Below are 17,262 nucleotides of genomic sequence, written 5' to 3'. Positions count from 1 at the left end.
GCCCTCCGGAAGGACTTTCAGGAATAGGTATCTTCCTAAAGTTAAAGTTTGAGCTGTACAACAAGTGGTGCATGTGCAGAGGTTGTAAGTAGCAGGCTGTGATTAAATTTGTACTCTGGAGGGAGCATGTTGAGCTCTCTGCTCATTAAAAAAGTGATTTTTAGGGGGCCTCAAACAGGATTTATAACATCACATCTACATAAATGTTCAATTTGTACAGATTAGAAATCATAACTAAGAACCTCCAGTTCAGTTTTTGTTTTGTTTTGTTTGTTTTTTTACATTTCGTTACATTCCTGCTATAATCACAGTATAATTTTGTCAACTTTTACACCTGCAAGTAATTGTTTTCAATCCAAAAAGCTGCTAGTCAGCCATTATGCAAGCTTGTTCCCCTGTTAATGTCACCATAGTGACCGCCATAGTCTACACTCACTGTGAACAGTTTGAGGAAAGTGTTCAAAGATGGCTAAAACAGTGAGAACTATATAATATCTCTTCAAATGAGTAAACGAGGTGCACTTCCTCTGCTTTTTTTTTATGACAATTGTCTCTGAATCTTTCCTTCGGCACTTCCTTAAACCCTTCCCCCGTTTAGACTAGTGCCCCGCCTCACAGCTTGTTGCCCCAGCTGCTGGCTGCTTCACCCTCACTTACTGCCCCTGTTCCCCCTGCTGTTAACATCTGTTAACTGCTTCATTTGGCTACAACTGAAGCCATATGTCCTGTTTGTAAAATTGAGAGATTCCTGGAAGCAGCATTGTATTTCACTAGTGGATTAAATCTGGTCTCTAGGCTCATTCTCCACAATGCTTGGGTTCCAGCTTTGGATATTTCTGTGTGTTTTGGCTCATCCCCGTCTCTTCTGTTGGTTTTCTTCATGTCTTTACCTCCTATGACTTCTTCTTTTTTCTTTTTTTTTTCCTGGTGTCCCTCCTCCACCTTTGTCTTTCTGTTTGCAGCCCAGCCGTCGCCCCTCCCTGCAGCCCGCCTTCAGTCCGGACTGCCTTTCTGCTCCCTCTCCTCATCATCACTGCCATCAAAACCAACGTTTTGCCTCACAGCTTTCCCTCTGCATTGGAAACCCTCCTCCCCCCTTATCTCCCTGCACCTCCACTCTTCCACTCCACTCATCCTCTCTGAAATTTCCCCATCACTTCTCTTCTTCTCAAACTACAGCTTACTGCAGCAGCTCGTTGCCTCTGCACACGGCTAAGCTGCATCAGGGATCCAAACTGTATCCCTCCATGTCACTCCAGCCTCAGACTAACATTCATTCTCTACCTTACGCAGATTCAGACAGCCTGTCCAACGGCAGCTGCTCCCACGAAACAAATCCCCCCGCTAACGGCCACATGCTCTGTTCTTCCCTGCTGAACAGTTCTCACTCCCATCCCAGGAGTTTTTCTCCGCTTCTTTCCCAGTCTAGTCCTAACCTTAACTCTCTGCCCTGTAACATGCCAAACATTTGCTCTCTCACCCTCCAAAACACCCAACCCAAGTCAAAGTCGAAAGCCCTGCTGTCGTGCGGCTCTGGCTCTGACCGTCAGACTAATCCCAGTACGCCGCTCCAGCCTGACTCTGATCCCCAGACGCATCACCCTGCTGTGCAGCCATGTGGGAGGCCGCCGCTGGTCCCGCCTGCCTCGCTCACTCTCCCACACACAGAGAGAGTCCCCCCACTGCCCTCCGCCTGTAGTCTATCTCCCACTAACCCTCAACCGCTCAGACGAATGCTCAGCCTCCCGGCTACTACCCACCCACCTTGTTCCGTCCCCTGCTCTGAAAGATCCAGATACATGAAGGCAGGTGGTGTGCAAAAAAATCTTTCCTAATATAAGCATCAAATGTGCCTGTATAATTAAAAAAAAAAAAAAAAAATGTTGCAACGCCCCTGTTTGTAAAAGTTTTTTATATAACGGAAACATAGTCTTGAGTTAGAAATGACTTATTCATATTACAAGAATATATGAATATGCTGCTGATTAGGACTTCCAACACTTAAAAAGGATTTAGATTTTAAAGAAGCGTAAGAAAAAAACGGAACAAGGAAAGAAATTTGGTATGACATATCCAAAACCTTCAAAACTTTGGAATTACTTTATTTCTTTTAAAGCAGACGCTTGTCATTAGTTTCAGTTTTTTCCCTTTTGATTTCTGTTTAATAAGCAGTTATTGGACATTGCTTCTACTTACCCCATTCATAATTTACCAAACCTGCAAGATATGTTTTGTTCTACTAATCACACAACAAAAGAAAGAAATCGCAGTAAGTTCATTATTTTCATTCATTGAGTTTCACTATTATTTTAATGGAAATGTATAATTTATATTCACAGCAGAAAAATCCTTCTCAATAGGAGTTGCAACATTTTTTTGACAGATGATTTTAATGGTTTCCATCTTTAACATAATTTACTGCAGTGGCTTTTTTATTGGCAAACCTACTAACTGTTCAATCAGCATGATTTAGACTGAGCCTGGTCGCATGCTTTTCATAAACAGGATATACTGTTGAATTGACCTCTGTGATTGAATGTGTGTCGGACATCGTTCTGGCATGTCCTTGGATCATTTGCACCCTATTTCTAGCCTCGACAGGATGCCTGCGATTATCCCTCAATCCGCCGAGGCCACAGTCTGACTCATCTAACCCTTGTCAAACTTCTGTATAGCATTTGGCTTAAAAAAGTAAATAGTCATAGAATATAATAGAAAAACAGGAATTTAACCAACTCATCTGGACTGGATTCGTCTTGCATATGACTCTGTTTACGATATCTTTAAAATTCCAAAACTACCAGAAAGCAAATAACTGCAGGTTTACACGTGTATCTATAACTTATTATAGTGGACGTCCACCTTTTGACCAATCACAGACTAGAGGTACCATAGCATCACACATTTTGTGACAATTCTACAGCCATAAAATGAAACTTAATCCAGGTATCCTGAAGAAACTTATAGTAATAAGAGGGTTGGCTTGGGACAAGGGTAAAATATTTGTTTAAGAAAAAGAGAGAGAGAAAAAGCAATTTTTATTAAGAGTTCTGCTTACTCCTACCATCAAAACTTTATTCACATTCTATCCCCATCATGTCCAGAAAGTGAAAGCTTCAGCTTGTACAATAAACAATGTCACTGAAAAATAGTGCTTTAGGACTGATCAAGTATGTGATCACATGCAATATTGGAATAAGCCAACAAATGAAATGCCCAAGCCTGTTTATACCCACACTGTTTAAAACACAATACATCTTTCAGAATAGTTTTTATAAGTCGCTCTTTTTGAGGTGGAGAGTCGGTCTAGTCACACCAAAGCTTCAAGACATGCAAGACCAACGGTTTCATCTCAGGAAAGCATTTTAATCCTTAATAATGCACCAGTTGACAAGGTCAAAGGGAACAGTGTTGTTCCAGTGTTGAGAAATGAATGATGAAAACCGAATCAGTCTGAGCGTACAATCCTTTGCCTCCACTTAGTCTCCTGTTTGGTTCTCAGTTGTTTATAAGTATCCATGAGACAGTCCTGTATGTTTGAGCTACACTGCGACTCATAGTGTTGGTAGATGTGTCTGTGTGGGAGTTGTTGAGCAGTGCCCCAGAGTCATCCGTGAGGTTAAAAAAAAAAAAAAAAGTTAATTACACTGCGCAGCTCAGCATTCCTTCATGTTCCTTATGAAGTCACGCCAGGAGTTCACATGCTCATAACAGGGCCGTGTGTCTCACAGTGATAGAAACATAACAGAAGCCCACTTGCTGTGTGTCCAAAATGTGCTGCTTTGAAGTCAGCATTTGATTTAATTCACCATATTTATTCTTAATTTGTACAACTTCATTCCAAAAGCGACTGGGCATGCGCTCAATTAAGTTTTGAATACAGTCGCAACATTCACCTCAAACTCCCTCAGAAATATGTTCCTCTGTAGCAAGGTTGCATATTTTATTTTGTGAGGGGCCATATTAATGACTAGATCTTAGTGAGTCTACCCATCATCCATCTTAGTTTAATCTCATTATATCTCGTAATAAAAAGCATTACGTCATATGGTTTTGATAAGACAGTGTTTCCATGCTTCATCGGCCGGGTTCACAAATCACTTTTAATCAGCCTTGAAAGACAAAAGTTAGGCAGAGGATTTATTGTCAGTGATTCTATGATTGCTCTGATTATTGACAATTGAAGTGAAATCTATCATTGGTCTTTAACGGTTGTTTTTCATTGGGGTAGTGCTCACTAGCTCTGCGAGCCAACACAGTGATTGAAATAAAAGTATGGCTGCAAACATAAAATATGACATTTGAAAATAAAGTTGCTCAACGCATTCAATTTGTTTAATACATAATTTTTCACCAGACTTAACGCCGGCTGGTCAAACACAACCAAAGGGCCCCATGTGGTCTGCTCCATGTTTGTTTTTGGACATCATTTTTAGTAACACTTAATTGAAACTAACATTTCACAAACATATCCAATTGCATTTTTATAACTTTCTTGCACATTCTTCACTAAAGTAGTTTTAAAAACTTGGTTAGACATAAGCCAAAGTCCTATCTTTCAGTCAATGGGATGTGTTGGTGTATTTGGAGATCTAAACTCCTTCTGTAATACAGCAGAGCCTCAGGCTCCTGGCACTGAAACATAGCACTTTGATGACATGAAATAGACTGTTTCTTGCAGGTTACAGCCTCCATGCATCCATTTATCCATCAAATCCTGTTTTATCCAGACAAGGGTTTATGTAGGGATGGCGCCTCTATATATTATATGTCATGCATTCTTAAAATGAAGTATTCAGTCAAGCATTTTTAGGTAGTGTCTGTGTGATCCTGGTGTGACAGCCCTGTCTGTTGTCCCTGTGTTTCCCTCTCTGTTTTTAAACTGGGGAATTCCCAGGGAAACCTCCCTTCGAGAAGTTAATCTGCTTAGTGCAGATTTAAACTTTGTTTTCGCAGCGTGCCGTGTCCTTCAATGTACATGAGCATGTTCACAAACATGCAGAACTGTCTGTTTGTCTGACTGTCTGAACATTTGAAGCCAGCGTTTGTCTCGTCTTCAGTGTCTTTGTCTTGTCTGCTTCTCTTTGCTCTTTTTTTTTTTTCTTTTCCTCCCCTGTCTCCTTCCATCCCTCCCTTCCTTTCTTTGCCGTTCGCTTCCCTCCCCGTGTGTCTGTCTCGCTGTCGGAGGTGTGGTCCAGAGAAAGCTACTATGAGAGACTATGGAAGGTAGAGGTTGCAACACTGTCGTGCTGGAAATGAGCTCTGTGTTAGAGAGGATGCAAGTTATTGAGAGAATTCTCTCAAAGGGGAAACTTTCAGCTTCCAACCAGCCAACTGAAGAAACAACACAGTGGGTTCACCAAACACTTCTGTGTTTAGCTCAACGACGGTCAAAAAGGAACATCAGATTCTAATCTGAAATAAAAGAGAAAATCCTAATTTGTGCTCCGTGAATGCTTTTCAGGAGAAACAAGCATATTGTTTATTTTTTTTTCCTTCATTCACGCAGTCGTGCTGCCATAATTACATCATAACAGCCTGCTTGAAACAGAGGTCTTTGGTGAACATGCCATGTTTAGACACCTGCATCACATCTAACTAGTGAATCAATAGTCCACAAGTCGAGCTCGTTCATGTCTGTAATCTTTGGATGTTGTTGTTTGTAACTTAGGAGCAGTACGTTCTGCCACTTTCAACTAACAGCTTGCTGGACTTGCAGCCCAGTGGGTGTTCCCTGTTTTGATTGACGGCTAACCCGGCCACACAAACAGCTCCTAGGGGTTTGTGTGTCGAATGTCTGAATGACCCGGCGTCCCCGTGACTTACCTTTCAATTCAGGAACAAGTCCAACCAACATGATGACTGTGTTCTTGTTTTTCCCTCTTTTTTCTTTTGCCTTTTCTTTCCATCTTCGTTTTTTTTTTGTTTATTTTTTTTTATCTTTTCCTTCCTTTTTTTCTTGTTTTCTTGCTACGTCAAGCCAAGCAGACCAGGCTACCCGAGTCCTCGCTCAAGTGAAGGTTTCTACCCCAGCCCCCAGCATCCCGGACACTACCAGGTATGTAGGAGATACTTTACTCAAATTCAAATATTCAAATTATTCTTACCAAGTAGTATTTTTTTTTTCTTGCTTGTTTATATATTCATACCTAGGTAGAAATTATATTATGTAATGTATATGATGTTTTAAGTCATCATTTACTGCGTATCCTTACAATTAATATTAAAACCTTTTGATTCACATTTTTGTAAGCGTGTGCATTTAATAAAAAAGTTCTCAGTTCCTCTCTGTCTCTTTTGTCTCTCTGCTATCAGATGGCAGGGTATCCAGGACCACACACCCTTCCCTCTGTGCCCAGCGCCCTGTACCCGCCGCAGGCTGCAATGTTGGATACGCACCACGCGCACACACACCCACGCCACCACGTCCACACGCACTCGCACGCACAGCACCTTCCGCAGCCGCACGGACAGGACATGGCATTGTGGGGCTCCGTGATGGAGGTATGTCACCAGATTTCTTCTTAAACACACACACACATGCACACACTCATTCATATGCACCAAAACACTTGGATTAGTCAGTCTACTTTGGGATTAATTGCCCTTATCATCGTCATAAATGTTCTTACATCTGCATAATTCCCTCAGACAAACAGATCAGTAACAGAGGAAATAAATGTTCAACTGACAAGCATTGCTAGATTGAACAAATACTGCAAGTAAAGAAACACTGTTTTACTATACTATAGTTTTTATCCCACATGATTTATGCCATCTGCATCAGCCCATTGACTTCTATTGTTTTCAGCCTGTGTGCCTCCATCCTGCGAGTGCAGCCTCTCATCAGTCTGGTGTTCGTGTCTGTCTGTCTCCGTGTCTCATCTGTGCGTGGACGTATGTGCATGTCTCTCTTCACGTGGGTGTACCTGTGTTTTGGTGTGCATGTCTGCTGTGCTGTGCTTGTCTTTTGTTGCACGTTGCGTACGTGTATGTGTGTGTGTTGTCTGTGTGTAGGACAGGGCAGTAGACATGCAGCAGTGTGTAGGCCAGCAGTGCCTGTTAATGGAGGAACAGCTGATGATACAACAGCAGCAGATGGAGGAGGATCAGAGGTGGCTGGAACAGGAGGAAAGGCTGCTGGTAACACACTCGGCACACACATGATACAAGAGTACATATGACTGTGGATTTAGTTTGATACTCTGCAGGCTGTTGATATCGCCTCGGTATCTGAGGCAGAATTACACAGCTGAAGGAAAATCCAGCTCGCCCACATCGTTCCAAATGAACAAGCAGTCATTGTATTTTTGCCACTTTTAAAAACAATTTACATCTTAAAGATGGAAAAATAAACCAGTGCAGCTTTGATGTATTATCGTTGTTGATTGTTATTGATTTTTTTTGTGCTGTTGTGCATGGTATATTACATCAGTACTCTGTGAAGTATTTATGCTTTGCTTTCTTGTTATTTTTTTCATTTTCAGACTGCATGTAATAATATTATTTCATATTTCAGAGTTTTGTTCACGCCAGACAAACACACTGTTGAATTGACTTTATTAGAAAGAATGACCACTTTCTTTATAAAGACTGAGAGGACCTCTTATTTGTACTTTTAAGGTGAGAGTGTAACACATCGCAGTGTATAAAAACAAATTCACACAAGCTGTCTTCACCGGCACAGCACTGAGAAAGATGCTACAGAGTGGGAAAACACTAGTATTCACAAAAGCGCTGCAATAAGCACCACACAGTCTAATTAAATGTTTATAGGTGAGTGTAAAAAAATGTGATTCATGAGGTCTGAATGAGATGTTGTAAAATGTGCTGAAATGTTTTTGTTTGTTTTGGATTTTCTTACATTCCTAATTAGTGATGCATACATGAATCACAGCATGAGCTGCTTCTCTCATGTTGGTTAAGGTGTTAACTTTAACTCTTCAGCTGTATTTTTTGACTAAGTCTCTTGAGCCATGCTGCCATATTGTTTGTAGTCAGATTATAGACCTTAAATGAAGTTGAGCTTCTATCCAGCTGCAGATTACTTGAAAAGAGCAACCATGAGAACTCAGTCGACAGACTCTTTTTTCTTTTTTTAATCTCCATACAGCCTGTTCAAGTTGAGAATCTCACTCTGCTATTCCACACAGTGCTGAGGTGTTGCTCTGTTATTCAGTTTTTTTTTAAACTAGGGAGCCGATATAAACCACATCCACATTTGGGCAAAGTGAAGACCCCAGCATGGTGCAGCTGAACACCGACACGGTTGTGTTACATGTTACTCTGTAAATCTAAACCTTCTACATGTCGTCTGAAACACAAGAGGGCAGCATGAGCTGGCTTTTGTTGGACTGATGTGAAAAAGCAATGCCAGTATAAAGTGTGATATTTGTTTCTCGGCAGCATTCATTTAGAGGAACGTTAAAAGGCTGGATGTAAAAGCCCTCCCAAGCTTTATCTTGTGAGCTAATGACTTAGATGCTTTTATTCATTTCAGATTCCTCCTGAACTAATTTCCCGAGAGAGCGTTCAGCTGTAACTACAGATGAAGTGCCTTGTATCTGTTTGCTCTGACAGCTTTACCCTTTGAATCATACAGGAGATAAATACCCCCAAAATGTCTGACTCACACTTTTTTTGCTTGTCAACAGGTGGCTAAATAACACTACAAAGGCTGATGGGGACATTAGCCTCTTTATATTTATGCTCACAGTCTCATAACCTATTATGGGAAAACCTCATAAAGCAACTTCCATCAAATTACAAGTTTTGTTTAGTTTTTTGTATGTGATTATTATCTTCAGGACACTTTTAGAACAATAATGTTTCTAAATAATGAACCTGCCTACTCCTTAAATTCCACTCTTATCTTTGTTGTTGCTTTCTGGGAATCGTCGTCAAAGTATTCTATATTCTGCATAATATTGATTTTAGATCAGTGCTTCTCAAAGCATTGCTGCTGCTGCTGCTGCTGCTGCTGCGCCTGCACCGAAGTTCAGTTTACAGTCGTGGGGGAGCACAATGTAGTTTAAGGTCTGGTAGGGGGAGGCTTATCCTCCCACACAATAACCCCTGATTTAGATGCACAAATATGAATGATACTTGAAACACCTAGTGTAAGGAAAATGTATTAGAGAAACCAATCTTTCATCTTTAACACGAGGAAAGTGTGTGTGTTTATGAAGGAGAGAGTTTGTAGGCAGGTGTGGCCTGTGTGAATTCCAGGCTAATGATACGCTTAGAAAATGTGACAGCCCACTCAACAGTCTGTCTTTGACCCACAACCACTAACTGACAACACACATGATTACTGTAAGCTGAGGAGGTGCTAAAGTGTTTTTTAGTGTATGTGTGTGTGTGTGTGTGCATGCGTATTCATGTAAAAGTGTGCATCATAGGCTGGCTGATATTTACAACACCATCACTTCAGTTATGGACGAGGGAAGGGGAGGAGAAAGGCAGAAGGTTTTGAGAAAAGAGAAGACACCCTCGTACACTGACAGCTTGCTGGCAGCATGCTCCATCCCATTTCCCTCCTCCTCCTCCTCCTCCTCCTCCTCCCCTTCCCCCTCCCTGTGCGTCAGACTCAGATATAAGTGCACTGGAGGCAGGAAGCTGCAGTTGAATGTGAATTCTTTTGATGAAAGCAGCAGCACAGGCGAGGATACAGCAGGCGTGCAGACAGCCAGCGGTCAGGCGGCGGCACAGTGAGAGATACTGTTAGATCAGAAGATAACCAGAGAGACACAACAACTCAAACCATTCATCAGGAAACGTTGATGAACTCACTGGCAATGCTGGTCTTCAAGTCCTGTCTGGGAAAACTGGTATGCAAGGATGAGTGTGTGAGAGTGGAGATGGAGGAGCGATGCTGTCATTTGTTGTTTTTGTTTTGTTTTCTGCAATTTGAGGATTTTTTCTAAAATTTAAACAAAAGAAACACTCGGGTCCTGACCTTTGGGATCCTGCAGCGGTGTACAGTATGTTCCTGTTTGGATTGATCGGTTGTTAGTGGGGTTTTTTTTGCTGCAGTTCACTCACTCATTCCCTCATCCAGTCAGACATTTCAACACTTCATTGTAATTTGCATTAAGAGAGTTGGAGTCAGTCCGAAAAAAAAGTCAAAGTCTTTGGGAAATCAGTAAGTTTGCTTTGTTAAACGACCGAGCCTGCACTTTGTGAGCATCAGTATGACCAGATTTAAGTTTTGTAGGTTTTTGAAGAGAAGTGACACGTAGTTTAGGTTCTTAAAAAAAAAAAAGTGTCACTTATTTTTTGGAGTCATCGTTATGATTCTATAATTGATCGCAGTCTGAAATATGAGCTATCCTGAACTTCAGCACATTTGAGAAGTGGACGTCTCATGTTTATGTTCATTCACATATCTTTAGAAACCAGACACAAGGAGCTCTAGAGGGAGTCTGGACAGAGAAGAAGGTGGACTCCAACCACCGGTAGGTTCATTTACCCCCTTTTTTATTTTTAACTCTATAGATTTCTCTCTACATCCATTTTCTTGTTGGTGGTGTGTTCACAACATAGTGGCCTTCATGTTACATCACCTCTCACTCATTTGCGCTGTCAAATTCACAACAGCCCCCCGGGGGAAAGTTATGTTTCTGAACTGTTTATGTTTTTAAGCGAGGAGGATGTTTGATAAGGATGAACATTGACGGAAGTCAGTGTCGTGAGCCGACTCGCTGCGATTGGCCAATGGATGAGTTTGTTTTGATTACGAGCTGCGGGGATTGATCCAGGGACAGGAAGTGACCCGGAGGGAGTGGAAGGGGTCAACAATGTGGAGGTCAATAGATTCTCACAGCATCACCCGATATTAATAGAAGAGAAGGCCGTTGATTTGCTTCCAGTTCTTCAGCATGTTGGTCGTCTGTGAGTGATGGGAGATGTTCAGAGATTTACCATTTAGAGTCTAAACCAACCCTAAACAATCAATACATAAATTATCACTTCATTTATAGCCATTTTTCAGCCAAATATGAACCACAGTAAATTTAACTTCTGACATTTCAGAGGCTTAAACATTCTGTAAAACTTGATCACTTCTTTCGATAAATCGTTCTCTGCTAAAGTCTCCACATCTGTAACCTCACTGCAGACTCCTTCACAGCCGAACACCCAGTAGTACGCTGCCGTCTGTTATTTCTCGCGATGCCAGCAGAAGTTGTTGGTGCAGCCTGAAGTTGCCATAGGCCAGATATTTCCGTCTCTGTAATTCATCTCTCTGCTTGTCCTCCTCCTCCCATTGAATGGTTGTGGTTTGTGGTGGGAAAAATCTCCCTCGTGTGTGTGTGTGTGTGTACGTGTGTGTGTGTAAATGGCTGTAGTGTAGTATTTTCGGGTGTTGGTGGTTGTCAGACCACTCCAATGCTGTCGAAAGTCCTTTGGGCTGTTTTCTCACACTAAGAAGAAAAAGTTGCATGCATGATAATCCAACACGGTGCGAGAGTTTGTGGCATCACCTTCAGCCGTTCAGCCGGCTGGAATTTGTTTTACTTTAGAAGCGGTTGACTCTTTTTTTTGTTTGATTGTTTTTGTCACCCCTGTGTAGTCGGACAGAATGATTTTTTTGCCGACGCAATGCTCGACAACACACCGTTGAACACAGACACAACTCCTCCACTGTGAACTCGCTGCGTATAAATCGAGGCTCGTCGTCGTGTGACAGGAACATCAAACTGAATTCTCCGCATTTTTCTCAGACCGCTGCCGGTTTCTGCCTGTCAACTTCTAATTTCCTGCTAAGCTTCTGATTAAGTCCGTGTACTTGCTAACCCAACGTTGTCTTTGTTTTGTTTTGTTTTTGTTTGTTTTTTTGCTTGTGCAGACAGGAAACCAGCACATATACCAGCCCGTTGGCAAACCAGGTAATGCACAAGCTTGTAACCCACCGTAATTCCATCCACTTAACCACTTTTGTTTCTTTCTCTCTCCTTTCTCCCCTAATCTAACCAAAATACATCCTTCAAACCCTCTGTTGCTCCATCTTACAATACAAAGTCTGTAACTAGTCTTTCTGTGTTTTCTGCACAGCAGATCAAGTGTCAGTATCTTTTGCCACAATACGACACCTCTGATTGAACTGTGCAGCTCGTTGGCCTCGTCGTGAGCAAACCAACCTCTTGTGTTTTTATGGACTTGGACAACATGTCAACCTCAATGTTGTCGAGCAGCATGAGAGCACCGAGCAAATACCTTGTCGAGAACAGAGGAAATTGAAGAGTGCTCAGAATAGTTTAACAGCGGGATCATTTTGTATGAAAGTTTCCAATTCTTACTTGTGATAGTTTTGTTTATAAACAATGTGGCCCTCATGACCGGTTCCCGCTCTTTGATTTCATGCCATTCAGCATTTGTGACCGACATTTGGTTCTTAGGATGAACCAGAACAGGAAAAGAAGGAATGCGGTCTCATGCTGGTGTCGAATTTAGTTTTTGTTTTTGTTCTCCTTTTTATTTGCCGTTTCTTGCAGAACATGCGGCCCCCCCAAAGAAGCCCCCTCGACCTGGGGCCCAGAGCCAGGTGGGCAGCCTGGCCTGCTTAAATACTGGTGACAGTTACAATGACGGCGTCAAGGTACACCCACGTACACCCAAAACACTCGTCCTCGATGACACCTCAAGCTGCAGCGCACACGTACAAGCATTGATCCAATTAATACACATTGCATGTTTTTTTTAAGCGTAGAGTATTAATATTTCCTTTTTTTTTATCTTTTCTTTGGCTGCACCCCTCCACCCCCCCCACCCCTCCTCCTCCTCCTGCTCTCTGCCTTACTGTTGACCCCTAGCCCTGGCGGGTAAGCAGCACACTGTCCGTGTGTGTTTACTGTGCGTCTCGTCTCCTCGTTCACTCATTTCTCCTCCGTCTGCTCTCTGATTTCTCAATCGACCTTCAAGCGCATTGATCTCATCCCCACACTTCACCCTGACATATATAGCCACGGTTTCCTTCACAATAAGACCCAGATCTGATTAGGTTTGATCAGTTGAGCCCGTAATGGGGAAATGTGGGAAGATGAGCCCCCATCGATTACTGCTCACTCTGCACTTTATCTCACACCAAGTTATTGGTTGGATGCCCGTGTTTAATTGTTGTTGGGTTTTTTCCATAAAAATATATTATTGGTAATGACTGCTGAAATCAATAGGTTATAAAAACTGTAAAACCTTTTGTGCTAGTGAGACGATTTTAATATGACAAAGCTGGTAAGTCTTTAGCTGTAGTGGCTATAACTAACATTAAAGTGTTATTTTATCATTTTGATACAAATCCAGTAAAACTACATTAAAAACAACTATAAAAATGTATCGTTTGGCCCCTCCTTAGTATAATTTCCTCCAAGAATTCTTACTTTCTTCTTTCTTTGAAATAAAGACCTCTTTTGTAGCCAGCAAGTTAAAATTGAGGTGAAACTACTCAGAAGTGATGACAAACAGCTTTGATATCAATACATGTATTTTATCCATCCACCTTCTGGACCGGGTTTAAGTAGGCGAGGGTCGAAATCGAGCATTAAGAGAAACTGGTGGTTTGTCAGCAGTGGTTGACTGCTTGAGGCTGAAAGCCGGATGCAGATCAGAGAAGACAGTGAGGACCAGGGAACAAAAAAAAGAACTTGGTTCTCACTGATGTGGTTTGTTTGAGCCGTGTGTTGTGGTACTGTAATGCTTCCATCTAGTGGTCATTTTAGGGATATACTTGTAATAACTGTCTTATGTCGTTCACTCGGTCATTCATTCTGTTAATCAACTCATTGTCCCTGATGACTCTGTTTGTTTTTGTAAGTTTGCAGTGATCTGCAGTGGCTTCATTTGATCACGTTCCTCCCAAACTATTGTAATGTTTTTATAGCATTGTGTCGCTGAAAATGATTTTCATTTGTTACGAAGTTTTTGATTCCATGATTATCTGTAATCAAATATTCATGCCATTTGACAGCTGATTGTTTGCATTGTCTCGGCTGGCTTTCTACCTCTTCTTCACGATTGGCGCTCTCATCACTTCCTGGTTCCTCTTCTCTCATTTCTTTTTCTCCTCTCATTGTGCAGCTGCAGCCTCAGGAGATAAGCCCGCCCCCCACCGCCAATCTGGACCGCTCCAACGACAAAGTGTACGAGAACGTGACGGGATTGGTCAAAGCTGTGATCGAGATGTCGAGCAAGATTCAACCCGCTCCTCCTGAGGAATACGTTCCCATGGTGAAGGTAACGAGGGGTCGCCTCCGAGGGGGGGTGGGGTGGGGGGGATGACTGAGTCTCAGTTTGTGCGTCTCGATACACTGAAAAGGTCAAGACTGCTTTAGCTCTTCGACCACTGCAACACATTTGTGATTCGACGACGTCGCTTAGCTTTTTAAAGGGCAGATTGTTGGCAACATTTCCTGACGAATAATCAGCGATTCCTCCTCTAACCAGACGGCAGATGTCAACTTTAAAGTTACCAGGACGGATTCTAATGGAGAAAACTGTGTGTTTTCAGGATGTCGGTCTGGCATTAAGGACGTTATTGGCCACAGTGGACGAGACTCTACCTCAACTTCCTGCCAGTACACACAGAGAGGTGGGAGCACACACTCTGACCGTGCTCTCACACACCCGCTGCATGAAATAATCCCACCTTTTAATTATTAGTAGGAGTTGTTGAAGAATTTGAGATGATGTGCCTGATGACATGTTTGTCTTTCATGCGTCGCTCAGATCGAGATGGCACAGAAGCTGTTGAACTCTGACTTGGCAGAGCTGATTGGAAAGATGAAGTTAGCCCAACAATATGTGATGACCAGGTCGGTGAAACACCTTAATTCACACCAGGAGAATTTATTGCAGACTTTTCAAAGTCTAAATTGTTTACTTCACATGATTGTTGTCCTATCATTCTTTAATTAAAGCACTCTCTCTCTCTCTCTCTCTCTCTCTCTCTCTCTCTCTCTCTCTCTCTCTCTCTCTCTCTCTCTCTCTCTCTCTCTCTCAGCCTCCAGCAGGACTACAAGAAGCAGATGCTGACCGCGGCTCACGCTCTCGCCGTTGACGCCAAAAATCTCCTGGACGTTATCGACCAGTCCCGGCTCAAGATGATGGCTCACTCCCGCCCACACTAGCCCCGCGTCGGCCCCTTAGCTGATCATCAGGAGCGGCGGCGTCATCGCCGCTTCTGTTTATCAGCAGGAAGCTAAAGACTCGTGCGGATTGGTAACGTCGGTCCTGGCGCGTGCGAGTTGAAGGAGGCGTCAGGTTTCCGCCGCTGCAGAGAACAGTGGCTCTGACGCTGTGATTACAGTCTGTGAATGAACTCATTAGATGTTGAATCCTGCGCCAGCTAGGGTATTCAGTTCACCTGGGATTTAAAATCTCCACCACTGTGACTTTCATATTTACAACAACAGAGCAAAAACACTTCCTGAATCAGGGACTTGGCAGCTTTGGCTCTCTTTGGACTGGAATACAACGACGAGAGGGGGGGGGCGACTGAGAGGCCGGAGAGCTTGAAACGGGAATAAACAGGAAGGATGTGGTATCCGGTGCATTAGTTTCACACATCACCACCTGATCGGGCTGCCATTGATCGGCAACATATCTGCATGTAACTTCATGAAGGGGGACGGACTCAGACAACAACAGCCAGCAGCCTCACTCGTTTATCTGTTGGGACTCCTCATTGTGAACCGTTTGCTCCGTTTGAACTTCTTCACAACAAGCACATCAAACCACACGTCTTCTGTTTGCTTTTCGTCGGTCGCTCCAGCAGGAGTTAACTCAGCCTCCGTGTCTCCGACCTTTTTCTCTCCTCCATCCGCTCCCGTGTTCCCTCCGTCTCACCAGCTTTTATTTATAGACTCAAATTGCAGAGGAGGAGACGGAGGGAGGAACGGGAGAAGGCAGATTCAAACTTGGGGGACAGTCCCGCATTGCTCCTACTGCCTGAAGAAGGAACACCCTGCCCTCCTCCTTCACTCTGCCCCCGCCAGTCTTCCTCAGCTCCTCTCGGAGCAGGTTTTTAAAAGACTCCAAATGTGAAGAATCCAACCCGGTCTGGGTAAACACCGCAGGCAGGAAACTCCCCACTCCAACTCAATTTGGCCCGCACTCTCTCTCTCTCTCTCTCTCTCTCTCTCTCTCTCTCTCTCCCTCCCTCTCTCCCTCTCCCTTTATAATCGACTGGCTCCATGTTTCTTTGTGTTGTTTTAAGCATTTACTCGTTTCTTCCTCTGTAAACACGAGTCGATATTCAATCCCAGCAAAGACTGATGTTCATAACTGACAAATAAAACAAATCTCGATGGATTCTGGGGTTTCTGTGACAGGATTTCTCAAGAGTAAAACAGGTTTTTGTGTCTCAGACTGGTCACTGAGCTTATTTATATGGGGACGATCCCCCCCCCCCCCCCCCACACCTTTTGTTTTTAAACCCTGTAACCATTCAAATGTATAGATAAGCCTGGTGTCATGCCTTTAAGTGTCTAATCGCCAACAAATCCTGTATTTCCTGGGAGATATTTGTGCCGAGTCCCAGTTTTTTCCCATCAGGTGTAACAGTTTGAAATAGAAATTCCTCCCTGAACAGGCTTCCACAGGGAAACGCACTCTGGTGACGCGCCGAGCCACATGACTGGAAATCTTGTCTCGTGTTGCAGACGTCAAACACTGAACTGAAAATACATCAGATCACATGTGTCTTTGTTAATATTGACCCCACGTGGAGTATGACAATATGACGTATACTGGTGACTGTACTGGTATAGCATGGTATACTGGTATGGAGAAAAGCATATTTGCACAGCACCAAATAAAACAAACAAAAAAAAAAGAAAACACACAAAGTTTTTTAATCCTATTTTATCTGGATGTGATTTCCATGTTTAGCCAGCAATGAAACTATCAAACATCTGGGTGTTATTGGGATTAAAATGTAAACAAATAAATAAAATTTAAAAAAAAAACACACACAAAAAACAAAACAATCTATTTTATCTCTTTGTTGTTGTGTAAATCTGCTCATGTTGGTATATTGTAAGCTATACTGGTGTGTATCACTGGTGAATTGTACAGAACTCGTACTAGTAAACACTGGTTTTTATTTTGTCTTCTGGGCTAAATCGGCCTACTTGTCAAATAGGAGGAAAAAAAAACACAATGAAATAAAATGACGAAATAGAAATCGGTCTGTCTGCTTTGTTATTATTAAAATGTATTGTGAGACATCACTATGGCAGCTTTGAAATCAGGTTGTTATGAAAATAG

At 42.6% G+C, this 17,262-nt stretch overlaps 2 protein-coding genes across 2 annotated transcripts in view; both read left to right on the top strand.

Annotated features, from left to right (window-relative positions):
* Positions 1-16,929, top strand: part of LOC308114541 (focal adhesion kinase 1-like) — a 63,409-nt gene extending 46,480 nt beyond the window's left edge. The window contains exons 24-33 of the mRNA XM_080471497.1: positions 5,981-6,058; positions 6,316-6,504; positions 7,018-7,143; positions 10,395-10,457; positions 11,849-11,888; positions 12,495-12,598; positions 14,074-14,229; positions 14,504-14,584; positions 14,722-14,807; positions 14,996-16,929. Of these exons, the coding sequence (XP_080327623.1) occupies positions 5,981-6,058; positions 6,316-6,504; positions 7,018-7,143; positions 10,395-10,457; positions 11,849-11,888; positions 12,495-12,598; positions 14,074-14,229; positions 14,504-14,584; positions 14,722-14,807; positions 14,996-15,122 (1,050 nt within the window). The 3' untranslated portion in view covers positions 15,123-16,929. The remainder of the gene's footprint in view (positions 1-5,980; positions 6,059-6,315; positions 6,505-7,017; positions 7,144-10,394; positions 10,458-11,848; positions 11,889-12,494; positions 12,599-14,073; positions 14,230-14,503; positions 14,585-14,721; positions 14,808-14,995) is intronic.
* LOC308114759 (uncharacterized protein) lies at positions 466-1,835 on the top strand (the record flags this gene model as incomplete). The annotated part of the gene is made up of 2 exons (XM_080471895.1): positions 466-477; positions 963-1,835. 2 exons carry the CDS (start codon positions 466-468, stop codon positions 1,833-1,835), a joined length of 885 nt encoding a protein of 294 aa, XP_080328021.1.
* Positions 16,930-17,262: the final 333 nt, after the last annotated feature.

This window comes from Lipophrys pholis, assembly GCF_963383615.2.
Source record: "Lipophrys pholis genome assembly, chromosome: 9".
In the NCBI taxonomy this organism is placed as follows: domain Eukaryota; kingdom Metazoa; phylum Chordata; class Actinopteri; order Blenniiformes; family Blenniidae; genus Lipophrys; species Lipophrys pholis.
This window is presented reverse-complemented; position numbering and strand designations above follow the sequence as displayed.